At 40.2% G+C, this 21844-nt stretch overlaps 1 protein-coding gene across 1 annotated transcript in view; it reads left to right on the top strand.

Moving 5' to 3' along the window:
• The window catches only part of CLASP1 (cytoplasmic linker associated protein 1), a 166726-nt gene that overhangs the window by 114704 nt on the left and 30178 nt on the right, over positions 1 to 21844 (top strand). Inside the window, exons 22-29 of the mRNA XM_063400845.1 lie at positions 1085 to 1188; positions 3626 to 3649; positions 4562 to 4806; positions 8332 to 8395; positions 8674 to 8676; positions 9940 to 10103; positions 10993 to 11071; positions 11338 to 11481. Of these exons, the coding sequence (XP_063256915.1) occupies positions 1085 to 1188; positions 3626 to 3649; positions 4562 to 4806; positions 8332 to 8395; positions 8674 to 8676; positions 9940 to 10103; positions 10993 to 11071; positions 11338 to 11481 (827 nt within the window). The remainder of the gene's footprint in view (positions 1 to 1084; positions 1189 to 3625; positions 3650 to 4561; positions 4807 to 8331; positions 8396 to 8673; positions 8677 to 9939; positions 10104 to 10992; positions 11072 to 11337; positions 11482 to 21844) is intronic.

The following is a 21844-nucleotide window of genomic DNA, read 5'->3' as shown; positions in this document are numbered from 1 at the left end:
ACTCCTGTTGGCATGTGTGGGTACAGGGACAGAGGTGTAACATATGTTCCAGGAGGGATATTCTAAGTCCTCCATGAGCAAACACAAGCCCACACAGAAAAAAATACTTGGAATATCATAACCAGTCTTCCTGCTTATGGACCAGAGCCAGGATCCCAGTATCTGCTATCTGAGCTGCCCTCCTCTAGAAGGACTCAGCTGCCAGAACCTGGCCTGTGATACTTGAGTTACTGATTCTGTCATAGCCCTGCTAGTGCACCTTTCTGAATTTGGCTTTGTTAAGGAAACTAATCTCAGTAACTTTTTTGGTAGACTGGGCAAGTGATAAAATAAACTAATTAATGTTAGCAGTGTAAATGGCATTTTAGACTCAATGCCAATGCTTTGGATGCCATTGAGAGCTTTGCCATCAAATTCAAGGGGAAAAATGATGATATTGTCTGCTCAACACCAATTTTGATATAGAGCTCTGGAATTTAAACTTCTCAAGAGAACCAGAAATTGGAGTCACTTCACAAGTGAGTTACTAACTTAATTTTTATCCTGTGGAGGTGTAGGGGTATATTCTACTGGTTAATCAAGCCTTGAGACATAAAATAGACTAATCTAGTGCTGCTAGTCTCACATCCTTGCCTGAGAGAAAAGGCTGCAGGATAGATGAGTGCTCGAGTATTTACAAGTTCTGACACTGGGCATGGTTCTGTCTCTCTGAAGTTAATGAGAAGCTCTCTTGATTTCTGAGAGGTGCCAGATTGGGACAGGCATGTCCTGTCTCTGACATTAAAATAAAACTTTGAGACAACTGAGTAAAAAGAAACAGAAAATAGATACCCTGCTTCCTAGCTTTAAATAAATAAATAAAAAGTTGCCCTGAGGATCCAAAAGTGCCTCCAACGCCCAACAAACAATAGTTTATTTCTTACCCTAATGGCAGACTCTCTGGAGCTCTGGGTAAAAGGACGTTTAATGGAAAAGCACTGTGAGTTCCCAGAGTCTGTGGGGAGAACTACTCAGGCACCTGATTAGGATTCCAAATGAATGTGAATTCACTTAACAATCCCTTTCACTGTTGTCTTTTGTGCAGACCGGTTTGGACTCGGACAGCCAGGCAGGATGCCTGCTTCTGTGAATGCCATGCGAGTCCTGAGCACCAGCACAGATCTGGAGGCTGCTGTGGCCGATGCACTGGTAAGAGGAAAAATACAAAATGCTTCCAACACCGGAAAGTGGCTTAAAGTTACCTGTACGTATGTTCTCCTCTTTCTAAATAGCTTTATTCTGATCGTGCCAGTGTCTGATGCTGTAGAGTTCTGCTGTTCTGACTTTGGTACACTGGCACTGGCAGTGTGTTTTTCCTTATTCCATGTCAGTTCTCTGCAGCTGTCAGACAGGGTGCTGTGGTTGGTGCTGCAGCTGCAGGGTGGGTTGAATCAACTGTTTGCCTTTTGCTTGGCTCTCAGAGGATGTGCCCAGCACTGCAATGGTGCTCGGCACTCGTGGGGTCGGAGATTTCTATCAGTCCTATTACCTGCATGAAGATTTTGTCAGAAAAACAGTGTTCTCTCTTAGTGTCAATTCCTGATCAGATTTCAGCAAGAACAGGTTTCTGCCCGGTGTAATTTGCCCCTGGGTAGATACTCAGAGCTCATAACTTGGCTTGCATGGAATCTGTACCATCTCATGCAGTTACGGTGTAAGTTGGATTGTATTTGTCCAGTTTGCTGCTTATACTTTCAAACATTCATGCTTTTCCCAGTAAATTTCATATAATTATAAAAAATGTTGCTGTCCTGTATAATCTTACTGTATAATGGTATCTCTTGGTTAGGACCCAGAAAGTGTCTTCTGCTTTTCAGAAGGCACATGCTAAGCCTTTGTATGTACCTCTTACATTTGGGGGAGAGAGGATGTGTGGAGGCAGGAGAAATTATTGTACAATGCTAGCTGGGTACCCATGGGGCTTCTCCAGCTCTAGAATTGAACGAGGGAAGGATTTCCTGATGTATCCTGAGACAGATCTCTCAGATGCACTTTAAGGAAGGTGAACCATGTCACCGGTTTTTGTGGTAGATGGTCTCTCTCCATTTCCTAGTTCATTTTCCCCAAGGATGGCTAACATTTTTCTTTTTATGTCTGATTATCTCCCAGTTCATTGCACCTATTAGAGTAGTTCTAGAAAAATGGCCCTTTTTGCAAAAGTTACCTTTCAAAACAAGAAAGTATTTGTGAACATAGAAAGGTAGAGCAGTATATAATGGCTGGCACTGTTGTATTTAGTGGGCTGAATCACTAGTGAGCATTTTCATTACCAAGTGTAACAGCTTGTGAGCCAGTTTCTGCTCTCGGCACCTCAAATTTGCTATCAGAGCAGTTCAGGACATAATTACAGAGAATGTTTGCCTGTGTAAATGAAATCAGATTTTATCCCTGCATGTGAGCAGCTGCTGAATACAGGTTTCTTAAGGAAGGGAGGTGTCACAGTGCTTCAACTGCTGAGCCCTGAGATTTCTTTGGGTGTGACTTAATCTTCAGCTAGACTTACAGAGTGCACTTTTAAATATTCCAGCTTTGAAGTTAAGTAACATTAAACTGAAATGTTAAAATTTTGAAGGGTTGAGCACTTTAAAGGGAAATACTTAAGTCTAGCTGGTGCTGCTGACTTGGTTGATCAGTCTGGAATTTGTATGGCTTCAGGAGGTGCAACACAATCTTGGTGATCCCTTCTTGCCCACTCACCCCAGTTTTCTCTTCACTGCCTTCTGACAACAGGCAATTTACACAGCCTGTGCAGGCTCCTTTTGAGAGAGTGTTGTGCCAGCTTTTACCTAGTAACCTTGGTTTCAGAGAGTTGTCTTTTCCATGTAGTAAGAAATGAAGTTCCCCAAAGATGGCTTCAGCCAAATCCTCAGTTGAAACAAAACGTGGTGGGTCATTCTGTGACCTCTACTCCCTCTGTACAATTCCAGTTGGATCCACTGCTTCTGTTTGAGCTGGACTTGGCCTGAACCCACCATGTCTGTACTGGGAATGAGTGCTTGGGTCTGTCAGAAGAGCTCAAAGGGTGATGGAAACTTTGCTCTTAAGTAAGGTCTTTAAGGCAGTGGTGCCAACCAGGGGGTCTTAAAAGAAGCTAATCTTCAAAACAGTGTGGTGTAAGAACTGTGGGTTGAAAGAGAACTTGGCAAGTGAAGTTGATTAAATGTGCTGTACTGTAGATAGTGGCTTCCTCACATCAGAATTTCCTTGCAAGACTCTTAAAATGAAACGCTGCTAGTAATATGTGGGGAAAGAGAAATCACTACCAAACTCTCTGGTATCTTTCACTGCAGGTTTCTGAAAAGTAAGCAAAGAGGTGCTGAATATACATCTGTTCCTAAAAAAGTTTTTAACAGATGTTCTCACTTCCAGGTTCCCCAAGGGAAATTGTAGCCAGTATGAGTAGTGAACAGTTAGGAGATACAGTCAGGCATTATTATACCCACTTTTATTTTGCAAAAACTGTATTTTTTTTTAATTTGCTAAGACACATTTGCTATACGTTTTTGTTGCAAAAACAAACCCTACATAAGCTTCTGACATAATTCTCTATGCTTTTTCCCACCCTTCAATATTTTCCTGCCTACAGCTGTTAGGAGACTCCAGGAGCAAGGTACTAGTGCTTTCTTGACTTTTTATTTCTACTTTCCAACTCTCCCCACCCTCTTGCTAACGCCCATGATACTGCACGTGAGTTAATTTCTATGCTTTAATCCTCCAGTCCTAGTGGAAGCAAAACCCTGCTGGCTTCACAAGTACAAGACCTGCAGGGCTGGACACTAGAAGGAATTCTGTAGCAAACACTTCAGAATATAGATGATCTTTTTTTGATGCATTATCTTGTCAACCCTGTTCTTTTAAGGTTTATTAAGAGCGTTTTTTTGCTGCCATAATTATGCTACTATTCTTTCTGTGAGGACCAAGGCTGTCAAAGATATACCTAAGGGAATTAGGTCCTCTACTGCCATGCTATGGAAATGAGTGGGATTTGAGTACTCAATTCCCATAGCAGCCTCTGGAAAAAATCCTAGCCCAAACTATCAGAGAAATTGCCATCTCCTATATCCAGTGCATTTCTAGAGTCACTTCAGTATTGATATCAAAGTGACTGGGCATGCCAGCACAGATTCTTTCAGCTATTTCTTCCTTTATTTTTTTTTTAAAGTAGAAGTTGTATCATCATAGTATCTGTAACAATCGAACAGACCATTATTGCCAATAGAAGATTTATTGTATTTAATTTCATTACCAATAACTTAATTCCACTGGGCATAAATAAATCATTTTCATGCTGGGGAAGGCAGGCCCTCTTCCCCTGAGTCATTGAGTCTCGTTGAAATCAGTAGGGTCTGTCTTGCTCTGCTGTGAGAGGTAAGCAGGCAATGCATGGTGACATCTTTAAAACACTTCAGTCACTATCACAGTAGCACTAATCTTCCTTTTAGTGATTGCAAATGGAATGTTTTTCTTTTGGCATCGATGTAAGTACATCTAGCTTGGTAAGTGCGAGTTTCCCCTTTTCCAGAAGAAGCCAGTGAGAAGGAGATACGAGCCCTATGGGATGTACTCCGACGACGACGCCAACAGCGACGCGTCCAGCGCGTGCTCCGAGCGCTCGTACGGCTCCAGGAACGGGGGCATTCCACACTACCTGCGGCAGACCGAGGACGTGGCTGAGGTCCTCAACCACTGCGCCAGCTCCAACTGGTCCGAGAGGAAGGAGGGGCTCATAGGTCTTCAGAATTTACTGAAAAGCCAGCGGACACTGAGGTGACTTCATGGTTTTCTGGTGTCAGTAGTTCATCAGGCAGTGTTATGTATCTACCTTATGGAGATGGGTGGTGTCTTCCGTGGCCGTGAAGGCTTTGTCTCCACAATGTGGGATTCCAGTTAACTTTTGGAAAGGTTTCTACTGTGTCATCAGTATAATTGGTGGCAGTAATGTAGAAAAGGCTCAGGTAAGCATGCTGTCTTCTCTTAGCCTTCACCCCATCTCATGAAGACCTCCAGTGGTAGGTGCTTGTTGCAGCACAGTGAGATTTCCCACTGTGGTGCTATTGTAAACATACTCAAGGAGTGGTGCCGTTTTTACAGTAGCCTGTTTGAACCTTTAGTATTTTCCCCATAGCAATTTAGTTGGTGAAGCAAACACTGCACTTACTCTAAAATGACTCAGAATGTGTGTTTCAAAGCTGAGATCAGATAGTGCTGGCGTTGGCTGTCCTTTGACTCTTTATGAAGGTTGTGTTAGGTTTGTAACTCTTGAAAAATGTTATATCAGAAACCTGTGTCCTGTAAGTGGTGTAGTGTGTAATGTAAAGGGAAGTTTCTTAGGACAGTGAAGTGTATGTACCAACTCTGAAACTGCATACGATAGGAGAGGGAGACGTTTCTCCTGTGCTGAGAACTGCAACACCCCTTCAAGCACCTTTGGCACATCAGACCTTAAAAGAGGTGTTAGAATTATCCAGTGGGTCTCAGAATTACCCAACAGTCAAGTAGAAACTCCCTATGGCCACAGGTCATGTTAACTAGACAACTGACTCTGAGGCCATAGACATTTCATCCTTAGTTTATGGAGAAAGTGTTTGAAATAAGCTGTTTATCCCTTGGCTCCTTTGAAGGTAACATTTACAAATACCCATGACAATTTTATTTTTCTTTTTTGAATCATATGTACTTAAATTATAGCCAAGTTTATAAGTGGTTGTTTAGAGATTCCCTGCTTGGGTTTGTGCAATTGTTTCCATTTTAAAAGGGCTTCACAGTGGCTGAAAACAATTTGATGGTTCATGTTAACAGTGTGAATGAAAGTGTACTGACAGCAGGCCTGAAAATGTTGGTTTCTTGCCATAAGAAAAATATTCTAGCACTTCACATGATGTGATACAGGCCTTAAATGGGAAGTGCTACAGGTTTTTAAAATGAGTAGTTAGAGTCTTTAGATCAGAGCTTTTTGATGTGGTCTATCTATTTCTGAGTCTCTTAAAAGATACTTCCACCATGTATGCTGTCTTTTTTCTTTCTCTTTAACAAACTGTCTGGAAAAACTGTGGCACCTCATTACTTGTATGAAAAAGTTGGGTGAGATTTTGATTTTGCCAAAAAATCTGTGAGGATTGTAAGCAGGGTTTGGAGTGCTGCTGGGGATAGTTGCAAGGGAGGAAGTGCTGAGAAGTTTTGGTGATGGGCTGTTTCTCCAGGTCAGTAGATCTTAGCAGAAATACTGGTGGAATTAAACTCTTGATTTCAACCCTGCTGGTTGTAGTGTTTGAACTGTGCTGTCACTAGTCCCTCAAGCTAGCAAGTTGTATTAGCTTTGATCCTGAATAATTTTTAAGTCTGTCCCAGAAACTACACCTCAGTGCAGTTATTTTTTTAATTTGATACTGTGTTTAGTAGTTCTCAGTATTTAATTTTGGTTTTCTTTTGATCTGCTTCCTCCTTGGTTCAGAGGTGATCTGGTGCCTGTTCTAATGATTAGATTTTATCATCAAGCTTGTTCCCACGGCATCTTGAGAACATCATCAAGGTCATTAGTCCAAGGGGCAAGTCTGTCTTCTAATTAAACCTGATACTTTCTCTTGTGGTGTAATACATTAATAAGAAGTTTTCTTAGTATTCTGAACTGAGAGATGGCTGATCCTGTGTTAGCTGGGATTTGCATATCCAGAGACGTGCATGCAAAGTGGAATGGCACTTACCCATCCTCTTTGTTCCATGCAGCTTCATGTGGCCTACTTTTTTAAGGGCTCCCCATAAGGTCTTTTAAATAAAACAAGGCAAAAGAGTCCCTTAAGGAAATGTTCTTCCACTGCCTGTTGCAGTTTAGTACTCACACTGTTACTTTGGGCCTGTGAGCTTTTAGAAACAGACATGCTTATACGTGCTGACTTTATATAACCTTTGTCCAGAAAGAAAATTCATTAGAGTAATAAACAGGGATTCATTCAGAGAGCTGCAATCTGCATGATGTCAGGAGAGTGTTGTAGTCATTTTAAGCCTGTGCAGCCTCACCCTGAGTTAAGCTGACAGGGTACTGTGATGTTGTTTCAAAGACTTCTCCCTCCCTACCAGACTCTTAAACTCACTGGTTTTCTGCCCTTTTAAAATTTAATCAGCCTTTCATGCATAGATTTATTGGAAAAAAAAAAAAAGTCCTGTGTTACTTAGAAACAATCTAACATAAAATATCTGTAGACTGCTGCCTTATTCTGGACTGTTTGAAGATTATTTTTAGAACAAGAGAAGTTGGTTGATTGTAGATGATGTTGGTCTGGAAATACATTCTCTATCATCAAAATCTTCAGTAACTCTTCTCTGAGCAGTCAGGGTTCATTTCTCTAGTTGCTCTGGTTTTATAGTAATTGTGAAAAATGTCTATTTGCGTCCATAGTATGCAGGAAATGTAACCTGATTGCCTTGTTCTGTTTTTGTTTGCACCATAAACAAGAAGAGCTTCTGTATTTTTTGCCAGTTTGCCTTGCAGGAAAGACTTTACAGTACATTGCAGATAAGAGCTTTGGCACCGAAGAGTTCTGTGTTTGACTCCAACTCAGTATCTCATGCTTCATTCTTTTTCCCCCTGCCATAAAAAGAGCCCTACTGAGCACCTAATAATCTCTTACTGACAGGAACTTAGATTGTTCCTCAATGTAATTATCTTCTGATTTAATAGGTTGCTGTTTCTTAATGTCTCTTCCATTTTTATATGTTTGGCTGCTCAGTATGCCTGCCTCCTGTCCAACTTTGGAGTCAGTTCTGATCTGGTAATAATCTGTGATTCTAGATACTACTGAAGCACCTGGGAATTTAAACCAAAATATTTGATTAGTATATAACCAAAAAGTTCTGATTTTACTTGAAAATTTGAAATCCTTGACACAAAGGAGACTTGAAAAACCTATTCTTAAGGTGAAAAAATGTGTGATTCAGTGATTCAGCAACCTTGACCCAGGCAGAAGCTAAGTGCCTCACAACTGTGCACATTTCAAGTTGTCTTCTGGAATCCAGAATACAGAAGAAAATAAAAGCAGCAGAAAATACAATTGTCTGGTTAAAGATTTAAAAAAATAAAATGTTTATTAGATTCTTAATATAAAACTGGTGATCCCAGCAGTTAAACCAAAGTGCCAGTAAAGGCTTTGCCTAGATATACAAAGTTTTCAGAAGTGTGATTGGTAATATTTAAATAAAGAAGGTTAGATCCATCATCTGTTAATATTTATTAGCTGGGTTTTTTTTTCTGCAACTAAAGCTTCGGCATTAATGTTGTGTTTTATTTATGTCTTTTAGCCGAGTCGAGTTAAAAAGGCTGTGTGAGATATTTACTCGCATGTTTGCTGACCCACACAGCAAGGTAAGATCACAAAGCCTTGGCTCGCTCTCCTGCATTACTGTGTGCGGATTTGACACTGTTCCAAATGGGTGATTTGTATTTCTAGCCCTGCCATCTGCTGGGGAAAACTGGCACTTAAAAATCTCCTTAGTTTTCATTTGTTTTACAAGGAGGGGATGGTCTCAGTCTCTGTTACATCACTAGGAACTGATTACTCTGTGCTTCCTGAGAAGCTGGCTAATGCCACTCAGAGATCAGCTCCTGCAATCAGAAGTTCAGTTTGGTTTGCATTTCTCTAGCGTGTGTTTTTGGTGATGCTCAGGGAAGAGTGCTCCATAAGGGGTCATGAGGCACTGGGGTTTGTGTGTTGTGTACACCTGGGAGCAGGTGTCTCACTAGATACTATTCTGAATCTCGTAATCAAGGTCTTTACATAGCTACTTTACCTTCCTTTAAACACTGACCTTGGAAGTTAAAGGTGTTTCTTAAGAAATGGGCCACAGAATGGGGAGGCAGGGCCCATAGGCACGTTCAGAACTAGTGGATTTCAGTAGACAGCTGAGGGGGAGCAGAGACAAAAGAACAAGAAACTTCATGCCCCTTTCTGACTTCGGCTACTTGAGGAAAACCAGTAATGGCTGTGTAAAAACATCAGCAGTTGGGTTAAATGCAGTTTGAGAAAGAATAAGTTGTATAAATCTTTGTACTTCAAGACCTCTTGGTAAACCAGTTTTAATAAATGATTGTCATGTGGAAATTCCATGGGCAGGCAGAGTAACCCGTCACAGGTCTTGCTCAAAATGTGCATTTTTGGCTTTAATTGTACTGTGGACCAGCTGTTCCACAGGTCTCACCAAGCTCACAGTACCTACCTGTAAGTTCTTAAAGCTTTGGTTCCCCAAGGTATGTGTAGTAGAAAGGGTGGAGGTGTAATTATTTGTTTGCAAAATATTTCCAGTTTCTGAGTAAGGTGGGAGTTTATTGCACACTGGGCTCAGGTATGTCCTTTGTGTCAGCAGTGATCTGTCATCTTTACTGCTTTTATAGAATTACTGCTACAAAATCGTTAGTTGTGGTGTTAAGCACAAGTAACTTTGTTCATTTAACTGTATATAAACATATACAGTTACTTTCATGACTGAGGAGACTGGATTGATATAATGTTTTAAGTCACTCTGCTGAGAAGAGACTGTGTTTTAAGAAAATGTTAACTTTCAATGAATGTGTCTTTTATCTGTTGAGAAACTGCATCCTTGATCACTCAGTGTGCTAACGAGTGGTTTGTTCTGTTGCATGGCCTGCTTTGCCGTGGAATTCACAACAGAGAGTAAGTGTTTTCTACCCCCTTCCTTCATTCGTTCCATGTGGTATTTTAATACAACACATTTTAGACATGTCTTGTCTGATTTTTTTCTTCCTGAGGAATGTAGTCACTAAAATCATTCATTCATGAATCTTTTATAACAAAATCATCCTGAAACTCTGAGACTGTAAACCCCCTTTCCCTTTGAATATTTTTATTTTAAGAACTGGATTTCTTTTCCTGACACTGGTTTTGTTTCTAGGTCTTTAGCATGTTTCTGGAAACCCTGGTTGATTTCATCATCATTCATAAAGATGACTTGCAGGATTGGCTTTTTGTTCTCCTGACCCAGTTGCTAAAGAAAATGGGAGCAGATTTGTTGGGGTCTGTGCAAGCAAAAGTTCAAAAAGCTCTGGATGTCACCAGGTAGAGTACCCAGATGACAAATGTTGTGGAGTGGGTTTTTTTGGGATTACAGGAAGGTGTGATTTTAGAAATCCAGCAGTGTTGTGCATTTTGAGGCCGCATCTTGATAAATATAAGAATAAAGAAGAGCAATGTTATGTCACAGTATTTCAGGTATTGAATTAAAAAGGCCTGTCTCTCTTCTAAATAAATAACTTTAAAGCATATTTAAAAGCATATTAAAGCAATCTAAAAATGTATAACTGATTAATTTTAGTGTTTTGTGGGGTGTGTGCTCAGATAGCAGGTTTTTTTGATTGACCAGGTACCCAAAAAATTGCAGTATTCAGAATATGAAAGGTGCTTTACCACAAAGTTCAGCGCCTCTTTCGTGTTGTTCAGACACAAATAACAGGTCAGGATAAGACCTTGAATGCTGCTGCAATGCTCCCACCAATTCTGCATTCCATGTCCTTTTCAAAGGATGTGCAGCACAGGACACTGTTACAATAAAGTTCAGCTCATTCTAGAAATAGGATAATTGAAAAGAAAAAGTAGTAATAATCTAGGAGGAAATAGTGAGGAAAAAAGAGGAGAGAGATCAAAACCAGGTTCAAACCCAAAGGATGAGATAAACCAAGCTGCTTCTAGAGATAAGGGAACAAAGCAGAGTCTGAAAAGAAGTGGACAGGCATGCCAAATGTGTACAGACAGTAGAGTATCAGTGTGTAAAGATACTGATTTAGCAGTTTTCTCTAGTATTGTGTCAATAACCAGCTAATCCTTAAGCTTATTGATGGTAAAGTTACCAAGAAGAAACGTGTGTTGAAATCTGTTATAAAAGCTTTGAGGTATGGAGTTAATCTAGTTTATGTTGCATTACATTTTTGCTTTTGTTTCCTTTGGACAGGGATTCTTTTCCATTTGATCAGCAATTTAACATTTTGATGAGGTTTATTGTAGATCAGACCCAGACACCAAACCTGAAGGTCAGTATCAAAAGCCATTTCACTAAAGCATCAACATGCTTGTCTTAGCTTGTCATGTCAGGCATAAAGCATAGAGCTCATGAGAAGGTAATTATTGTATTATGTGCATGATATAGAAATTATATTGGCAACTTGGAGACATGTCCTAGGGATATTCCTCCCCACCATGTGATGTAAGTCTTGTCAATCTGTAGTGGGATCTGTTCCTATGGAAAAATGCATCTTTGCCAACTCCTGAGCTTCACAAATCCCTTTTGGTTTCTCAGGTCAAAGTTGCTATCCTGAAGTATATTGAGTCCTTAGCAAGACAGATGGATCCAACAGACTTTGTGAACTCCAGTGAGACAAGACTTGCTGTGTCTAGAATTATAACTTGGACTACAGAACCAAAGAGCTCAGATGTGAGAAAGGTAAGCCAGGACAGTGAAGTATTTGCAGTAATTATTGCTCTTCAGGAAGGAGAAAAAACCCAAACAAACCTGTCATAAAGGTAATGAAAAATCCAGTGATTAGGGTCTAACTTAAGTCCTGATTTTACATACCTCACTGTCCAAACAAAACTGTTAATTCAGTCCACACAGAATTCTGAAGCATGTCTTCATATTTTTTCCTAGTATGTACTTGTGTGACTTTAGCTACTATTACCATACAAAAAAGAGGTCATGGTTTGAAAATGTGCTTTTTCTTGGGCATTCTGGAACTATCTCTAGGTTTGTAGTTTCTTTAGGTGAAGGCTTTGTACTTTGTAAACTGAAAGCTAGCACAGCTTCAGTGTTATAATGTTGTTAAAAGAAAGTAAACAAATCAGTAAGCTGCCAGGGGCTCTCAACCCTTCTCTTTTAAGTGCTGTGTGTTTATTTTTACCTGGAAAAAACTGACACAATTAGGTCAGGCCTGGGTAATAGTTACCTTGTTCTTTATCTTGTTCTCCATGCAAGTGTCAGGCAAGCTAAAATGGGACAGGTAGTGGTACTCATCTCTCCCAAAAGAAAAGCAAGTCTTAGTTTTATGTAGTCACATACATAAAACTGTATCTGTAACACAGTTTAAAATTACCTTCTATTTCCAGTAGGTGTCAAAGGCTTTGAGATGTAGTTGGATTTAAAAAAAACCCAGTCAAATTTTAATTTAAAATAATTAAATTAAAATAATTCCAGAATGTAAAAATTGTATGAGAACTTAACACTATAGGCACATAAAATATTGACTTAATACTAGAATAACATGCAATTTTATAACTTTGGAAATAACAAAATTACTTTTATTTGATTCTGATGAAAAGATTGCTGGGTATCAAATCTGCTGGCACACACATGTGTGCAGCATTATCCAGCAGCTGAAGGAAGGCTTCAAAGAAGCTGTTTGGGTCTGTGTTGTTGGCTTGCTTGCATACAGATGATTGGTTGTGGGGGAAAAAGGAGCATCCTCTTTTCTGAAGACTTCCTGCAGGGATTATTCACACCACTGTAACTGAAACTTGCTTCTCTAAGATGGGCTCCCTCAGGAAAAAAAGGATACTTTAAATTCTGGGCTTAGAGCTGGAATATGGATTTGCATTTTAATGTTTCTGTGTCCAAAACCAGAAAGAATTGGTCAGACAAAGCAGCTGCTTCTGTGTTGCAGTTCAGGTGAATCTCAAGTAGTTTACTTTGCTACTGGGCTGTGAGGGGAAGTTGTAATTATTTTAAATAGAAATATGCCTTGAAAAGCAAAATCTCTTCATATTGCTGAGCAGGAGAAACTTTCCACCATTAGAGGTCATCATTGCTGCGTGCAAAGGGAAGCAGAGTTTCTGCTGCAGCTGAAAAACTGGGTGTTTGCTCCTGTGGGGAGCAAGTGCTCACAGTGTGGGGTCCATCCTTCTGTCTGTTCCAACGCTTACACAGCTCTGGCAAAACTTCAGCAAACTCTGCCTGAGTTAGTACTTGGGCAAGTGCCTTGGGGATGACAAGAGATTACTGAATCAAAATTCTTCTTATTAAATCTGTATGTGACTTGGATTTGATTTGGATTTGCCTTTGGTGCCAGTAGTTTTCAGATAAATTATTACATGGTTAAGCTAATTTGGGCTACTAAAAACAAATGCACAGGTGATCTTTATTTCATCATACCATTGCTGTACTATGATTTTATTAAGAACGTAGTACAAACCAGAGGTGTTAAAAGAAGCAGTGCAGCAAAGGATTTATAAGCAATCATTGGCCATTACTTCTGTCAGGACTGTAGTTAACAGACTTGTAAATTGATTATGCAATAGTGAATTGGGTTATCAAAAGGCAATCTAGTCAGGTGAAATGTTCTGAGGAACACAAATATTACTGTGGGTTTTTTTGGCAATATAACTTGGGGGGAAAAAAGTGGTACCTTTTTAATATCAAGATGATTAATTTAAGCATCAGAAGATTCTGCCTTTGTGGAAGGTATTATGGTGGCCTTCAAGATTTGTGGTTTTCTAAATGCAAAGCAGACCATGCCCTGTAAACACTGTGACAACTTGAAAATGGAGAGGATAGTGGAGATTACTGGGGAGTAGGAGAAGAATCAGTTTTGTCTTCAGGTGGCTGAGGTACCACAAGAGAGAGGCCTGTGAAAAGAGTAAAAATAAGTAGTTTTTCAATAGAATCTGGTTTCAGGATTACCACTGCAATGAATTCAGCTCCCGCAAGTGATGAGTGCACATCATTCATGGTACTGAGGGCTCCTGGGGGGTGTAGTCCAATCTGCAGGTGTGACTGTGGCTGACTTGTGGAACAGTGATGCTGCTGCTCAGCTACTCGTGGAGTCAGGGACTCTTTCCCCCAAGAAATGGAATCCCACAGCCAATATCCTCTTCACCCACGTGTGAGTTACTGAATTCTACCATAATGCAAGGGACATCTGTGTGCATTGGTCATGCTGTTCTGTCTGGAGTTTATCTTTGAGCAAAGACAGATAAAGCAAACATCCTCACACTGCTGATATCTGTCAGTGAGGAAGGCATGTGGCTGCTGTGTGCACATGGCAATTAGTCAAGCAAATCTCATCCTGTAATGGCAGTCAAGGTGTCTGTTCAGGAAATGGATTGTATTTTCAGTCTGTATTATTACCCTTTTTTAGTGATAGTCTGTCCACTACAACTACTTACTGTGTGTGATGGTCATGGAGGTCCCAGCCACCAAGTGTTAAGACACTGGGAAAAAACAGAACAAAAAATGTCATTTAGCCCAAAATCCTTTCCAAACTGAATGCTACAGCTTTATGAATAACTTTGGGTATTCTTTTGACAACATTTAAACACACTTAATGAGCACACTTAACCAATCTGACACAACTTGAACTACAGCTCATGTTTTGTAGCTAGTGAGATCAGAAAAAGTCAAAAGAATTACTGTTTTGCATAAAACAGTTTGTATCCCTGTATGGAATGACATCTGTAGTTAAACATCAGCTCTGTTATCACAAGGAAGATGTGATGTAGTGTGAGGAACATGCAGTTGATACTAAAGTGTGCATTGACAAAATGTTGTGATTCCCTCTCAGGGCAGAAACAATTTAAGCTGCTGATAGGAGCCATGAACTCTGTACAGTTAAAATTATTGTCAAGCTTTAGGTTTAAAATAAGGTGATCTGCAGTGTGTTATGGGTAAATATTTGTCTTATTTTAAAGATTGTTAGTACTTGTGAGTGTTTACCCTGCATTCAGCTTGAGGTTTACTTCCTGCAAGCAGAGCTGGAAGAAAGGTGAAGACATTTGCCCTCCATGCTGAGCAAAAGCCACAGGGTAGGAGCAGGTCCTGCAGTGCTGTGTGAGGATGGGATGTGGTTCCAGTGTGAGGAGAGCACCTCTTGGGAATTCCTGCACATGCAGCCAGCTCGTGGCTTTTTCCCCAAGCAGAGCTTATCAGTGGGCAGGGCACAGATCAGGATTTCAGATAACTGAGCTGTAATTTTGACTGCAGTAGCATCTAACCTTCTGTGAGGTACTTGACTTTCCTCTGCACTGATTTATTTTGTGCTCTAGCAGGGTGTTAATTCTGATTTTCATCTGGAAATTGTTTAAGATTCGATGAAGTAATTTTACAAAAACCACACAGAAAAGTAACACAATGGTGATGATTAGTCTGTGAGGAGATTATAAGTTAGTAACTTCCCCATTTTATTTGTAAAATTGCCAGCAAAGTTGTTGTGCAATCCTTACGTAGGTAAAGGGCTGATTGAATTTGGATGACAGGCGTGGGCTCTGTGTGGGAAAATACTTTGATCCTGGAAAAGAGCCATCAGTTTGAGAATGGAAATAAGAATAAGGGTTCTCATTTGACTTTGGCCAAAACCTACAGAAACCTCATATCCAAGGCTTGTCTGAATGGAGACTTCCATTTAACATGACTGCCCAGAATTTGTGGGTGTGGAATCAGCTGTGAGGGCACACAGGATCTTAGGAGGACCCTGTACAGGCTGAGGGGGAATGAGGCCTCCTGAGGTGAAGGGCCAGTGACAACTCTTAGCATCTTGTTCATCAGCCCAGCTCTGGTCTTAACGATAAATAACAAGATCTGATAAATAACAAGGTAAATAATCAAGATGATTGGTATTTGGAGTACTAATCTCAAGGCAGAAAATTTTTTTTCCTTTGTTACAAACATCCTGACTGGCTTCTCTGTTGATGAAACATTCCTAGGGTGGTTTTATTTTACAAGCCTGAAGGCATTTTTACATGTTATGGGCAGCCTTGTGTCACGTGTACATCACGTTCTGCCTTCCACTTACGTAACTGGGAAAACTTTTTCTTTCAAGTGCCCTGCTTGTCACTGCAAGCTGCCCTTGAATACAGACAGACCATTGCACTGAATCAAAAAGCCCAGGAGGGTGCTTGTGTTGCTCTAATTTTCATGAAGACCTCCTGAGAGTAGCTTGGGGAAGGCCCTCCCTGGATTGCTACCACTGGTTTGCAGGTGAAGTCGAGGGATATCCAAAGAAAATTAGTTGGGGCAGATTTTTTTTTTCACTAAAACTGACTGAGAAACAGTTTCTGAATTATGAAGAAGATGAGGAAGATTTCAGAGAGAAAACTGCAGACTAACAGACACTTCATAAGCTGAAGCAGGCAGTGAAGATGTATTTACATCTTTGACTAGTGATCCTCAAGAACATTCTTTGAGAAATATTGAGATTGTCACTTCGATAAGCAAAACCTATCTGTCAGTCAGGCCTAGATTGAGGAACTTTGGATAAAATATTGCTGTGATATCTGTAGGAGAACCAGTGACAGGAGAGCAAACACTTTTGAGGAAAGGAAATCAGACTCCTTTGCATGGTGATGCCATGAGACCTCTAAAAACTCTTAGATGTTTTAATCATCTGTCTAGCATCAGTCTGATTTCAGCTGCTCTGGGACAGATGTGGCACTGTAAGAGCACTGTCAGAGCCTCTTAGTGAGCTGAAATGGCATTGCTTGTTTGTACTGGTGGTGAGCAATAAGCACTGTTGGCCTGTTACAGTAGCAGTGGTGAAGAGGACATTTGCAGAAATAGTTTTGAATAGCAGATTACTGTAGTACTCTCCAGCCACCAGCCCTTGCCTTCCTTGCTCAGAGGTTTCTCTAGCACTTGCAGTATTCCCACACCAGATTTGTGCATCTCATGGACTCTGTGATGAGCCAAGTTAGCAGAGCACCAGGGATTAGCATTTCATTTCAGGTTTGTGGAATCTTAAACAGGACTACATCCATATTGCTGAGGTCAGCCTTTTAGCCAAAGAATATTCCAAAAAGAGTCAAAGTCAGTGTAAATGCCCAGAGGAACTTCTATCAGGCATTTAAAACAGTGTTAGGAAAAATAGTGTAATACATGAAAAGTGGCACCTGGTGGACTGTAGTGTTTACTTGATTTAAAGCTAGTAGAAGAAAAAGGATCTCTATGTGCTAGCTGTGTTTCCAAAATAGTATTCCTCATTTTCTGTTTGTTTTGAATTTGATGCTACAGAGCTGTGAGAGCCCGAATGTTTTTAGTGTACGCAGTATAATGGAAATGGCTTTCACCCAATGTTAGTAGCTAGAAAATCATGATGTGCTTGTTGGAAACATGGTGCTGGGGTGGATTTCCTTAAACATGAGTCCCTGCACTTCATACAGCTTTGTAGGATGCTTTGAGCTGAAAGCAGTTTGAATATAAGCACATCCTCTGTTTGCTAGAAGAGCTAGTGTGTGGTAATACGAGAGAAGAAATGGCTTCACGGAATGTGTATATTCACACTTATATTATGTGTCTGTACACAATGTGTTTGTGTGTACTGCCATTTATATAAACATTCACACACCTACACAGGTATAGGTGATGTTTCTGTTTTGAAAATCAAGTCTAGAGGTGATGTTTACATGATGCATTACAGAGCTGTTTGCAGTGTGGCAGATAATTTTGCCATACTTCCTCTAGCATTTCAAAACTCCATGCAGATTAAGGTGCATGTTTTCACTACAAACCATATGACTTCAGTAGCTCTTCTTTCTTACTTTATATGTGAGAACTTTTGCCTGAGAATTCAGACTTCCATCATGCCAGGTTTATAAGTAAAGTTTCTCAGTTTTTAATGAAAGGTAACCTATGTTTTTAGTCTTGAAACCTGTTTTTGCAACAACTGTCATTTTATAGTGAGCAAAGTTACTCAGGGTAGCCTTCATCAAACTTGATTTCTGGGGTAATGTCTGGTTCTCAAGAAATAATGAACATTTTTGCCATGATCCCAGGTCAGAAAACAGCACATAAGAATCATAATGTTCTATAGAACAGTAATCCAAACATGTGCTGTTTGGTGGTGCATCTTTTTTGCTGTCACTTTTCTGAGATTCCTTTGGCACTCGTAATGCAACCACCTCCGACTTGTAAAAGCCATTTGTGATGTATAAGGTATGTACTGTGTAAAACAGAATAGCAATATGGACTTAATCTGTTTCTGTATTTAAATCTGTTTAATAAATTTTTCCTTTTCAGGATGTGGATATGAACAGCATATGCTAATACAAGTGTTTTGGGAAAACTGTGTGTTTAAAATTTGTACTCAGGCTAACGTGCTTGGATTATGTATAAAGTGCTAAAGCCATTGTGCTTCACCCTGCCATGTCTGTAATGTGGATGTCCTTGCTCATCTGATTCTAGGCCTGAAAATGCAACAAGCAGAAGGTTTGATTTGGTAGATAGATTGTTTGTTCAGGGTTCAGGATTTGCCAGCAAATCCTTAATTGTCTGCTGGAAAGTACACTGAAATAACACTTGTTTAGAGCTTGCAAACTCTCAGTAGATGTGAATAACTCACATAACACCAGCTGCTCATTGGAGAATTGAAGCCATGTGCCAGTGTGTGCTAATACAGCTGCCTAATGTGCAAGTGCTGCCCCTTGATCTCAGTGGATTTCTATTTGATCTGCAGTTTAGTACAATTCAAAGTGACATGAGAGAGAGCTTCTCTGCTCCACTGTGCCTTAAGTTATTAAAACCCACATTTTTCTTAGACTGAACAGAGAAGTGTGTGAAGCATTCAGAATATTATTATGTTTGTCAAAAGTGAGGAGATGTTAGTGAGGCTCTTCCCCAGACTGATCACATGATAAAAGGTATTTCTAGGCAGTGTTGGTCCATCAGACTGGAGACATGAGTTTGCAAGTTTTTAACAGTAATTTCCTCTGAACTTAAAGATATCTCTGAGGGCAGGTGCAGGGAGATGCACCTGTTCCCCATTGCTGGCTGGCCTGATGCAAGTGCCATGATTTCAGCACTGCCCAGGCTCTGCACCTCAGCAGAGGTTTTCAAGTGGTTGTGGAGGCCACCAGGAGGTTGTGGAAGCAAAGCCTTGTAGAAGGACTAAGAGATGATCTGTAAGCCTGAGAGCTGTTGGCAAATTTAATTTTGAGTTTGATTTCAGCTGCCCTCTGCCAAAAGGAATGCCCTTCTGATGACATCAAATAATGTTTTTTTAATTAGTTTCTGTTACTTGAAATGAAGCAAGGAATTGATCAAAATTCTTCTGCAAAAAGATAGTATGTGTATTGTTTAGGTAATGGAGTAATCTGTGTTTTCTTTGAATAATACCAACTTTCCTGTTTGTCAAACCCAGACCATGCATAGTTGGGTGGGTGAGGATTTGCCAGCTAGGACAACTACAGCCTCCTCAGGGCCTGGTGAAGGAAACTTGGAAGAGAAATGTAAACAGGTAGACTGAAAGCCTTGTGCACTAATCACACTAATGGTGTTTGCAGTCTCAACTCAACTGTCTAGCTGTGTAAAGAGACCTGGACTGGGAGCCTGAAAAAAGTGTGTCTGTCTGAAGTAATTTTTGGCTTTGATGTGTTTTTGTGTTAACTCTCTTGTTGTAGTTCCTCATAAAGGATCAGGGTACAAAGTCCCATTCTTTTATGGGGCTGCCAGTGTTTGGAGCCCATCACCAATAGATGTTTGAGTAACTTGGAAACTGCCTTCATGTAGCTCAGGCCAGCTATCTGCTTATTCTGCTTGGTTCATTGGAGCAGCAGCAGCAGCAATCATAAGGCATTTTTAATAACCTTAGGTCACTGACCACATTTCCTATCTGAAAATCAATGGGTTTTCCCACTTAACCTTATCTGTTTGCCTAATAAGCCCAAAAGATTTCAAAAACACTTTATTATAATTCAGCCAAATTGAAAAAGTCACAGATTTTGATACATCTGATTGCCATCCACCATCTAGATAAAAACAAAAACCAGATATTACTGAAGCACTTGTGTCCCTTTAGCAGTTGACACTGTTGGACAGCAGGAATTGTATTGACCTAAGTGTGAAACTTCTGGAGCTGCTACTGGCTTGTGGAATCTGATCTCTCACTGCATTGTGATAAGGAAAATAATAAAGTTACATAAGCAGTCCTTTGCAAATGATTCAAGAACCTGACACTGAGCCAGATCTCCTCTCTAGCATACTCTGAAGTGACTGGAGTTTGTCCAGCTGAAGCCAGCAGAGAATGGCTTCATTAAGATTAGATAATCTGTAGGGTCTACGTTATATGTCACTGAAGGAGATGGATTAGTGTTCTGTACTAATGGTACAGGGACACAAAGGCAAGAGAAAATTCAGATATTACTTTCTTCAGACTATATGTCATCAAGCATGAGTGTTGCATGGAGAATGTTTGTACATTGTTCACAGAAAAAAGGTTTTTTTACTGCTTGTTGTATTTATTTGCTCTGACAGTAATCTAATGAAGCAAGATTTTCAGAAGTAGTCCAGAAATTCAGAGATTATGAAAACATCTCTGGTTTGTCACAAGCTGAAAATCCACAGATTTAAAATTCTTAGAAACATTATCTGTAGAAGATATCCTTTGATTAGGTAAAAATATGCTAAATAAATGAAACTTAGAGGATTATAAAATGTGTCTAGATATAACTATTACGACAGATGTGGAAATGCTCTTCATTACTGAAATTAAGAGCATTGCAGGAGTGAAATTTGGAGCCTGATACAAATGTGATTTCAAGCTAGCATGGACCTTGCAGCTTTTGAGGCCAGTAAGCAACAATGTTGATCTTATGGTAGTAGGGATCAAGAGCTTTGCATATTAAATATTAAGTAGGAAATTATGGGCACACTTTCAAATAATGACTTTTGCCTGAAATAAACTTGGAAGTGCTGTTGCATGTCTGAGGGCAATTTAGAAAGAGCACAGAGAGAGTCTTACCCATGTAGCTCCATTGTTGCCTTTGGGACCTTTACTGGAGCACCACTCAGGGGTAGTAGTTCTTGGCTTTACTTCAAGAGACATAAACTCTAGGTGTGTTTTCTTTGAGGCCACAGAAGATTGTGAGCATTGGGAGCTACTGTTAAGCACTTCATTCAAAGCCAGTGACTGTTTACAGGTGACAGGAAAGCTGCTGAAGAGCACTGGGTGTGCAGAATTCTGGCAGACACTCCTAAAGACAAGCTGTGTTTTGTGCAAGGAGAGAGGGCAGACATAGTTCTGTTTTTATTGAAGCCAAAATGCAAAAGTGGAACAAAACTGTAGTGACCTCTGAGACCTGAAACTTGCCTCAGCTACTCCTGTAGGACAATATCTGTGCTGTTAGTGTTTGTGGTGGAGTTTTGCTGAAGGTTTCACTCAGATCTCTGAGATGCATCTCAGACATCTCTGTTGGGCAGCTCCTGACTTACCAGTTGATAACTCTAGATATTCTAATCTCTGAGCAATCTCTCAATCTGTAAAACTTGTTGATTAATTTTTGTGCGGTTTGGTTTGGGGATTTTTTGGTTTTGTTGTTTTGGGGTTTTTTATCTCAGAGAATGTGAGACCTGCTTGTTGTGCCACAGAGGATGTGCATGTCCACTCCTAACTGTCGAGGATACACGCATGCCCCTCACCAGGAGTGTATGTTGGCATGACTTGTCACTTTGCATTCACCTCAACTTGCGTTCTTTGTTCTGAGATCTTGTGTGTGCAGCAATATTTTTATTACAGAAAATACTGTGCTGGTGAGAGCTTAAAAGTTCTTGGATCAAACTGGACAGAAATACACGTCCTTGTTGGATACCAGGCAGGCTTCATGGCAAATTTCAGGTCAGAGGAGGGTAGACGATGGAGTTGAGAAAGCCACAGGGAAAACTGTCTCCCCACTTCTTTCATCCTTAGATCTTTAGAATGGATGTGATTATTCACATACTGTGTTTCTGTTCAAGTCAGTGAGAGTTTTGGCAGGAGGAGGCAGCACAATCCATCTGGAATGAAGTCTGAAGACCTGTTGTTTGCTGCAGTCCTTGGAAGCCTGTTGAGTGT

This window comes from Prinia subflava, chromosome 6 (assembly GCF_021018805.1).
Source record: "Prinia subflava isolate CZ2003 ecotype Zambia chromosome 6, Cam_Psub_1.2, whole genome shotgun sequence".
NCBI lineage: Eukaryota > Metazoa > Chordata > Aves > Passeriformes > Cisticolidae > Prinia > Prinia subflava.
The sequence above is the reverse complement of the archived record's forward strand: the minus strand, read 5'-3'. Positions and strand labels throughout refer to the sequence as shown.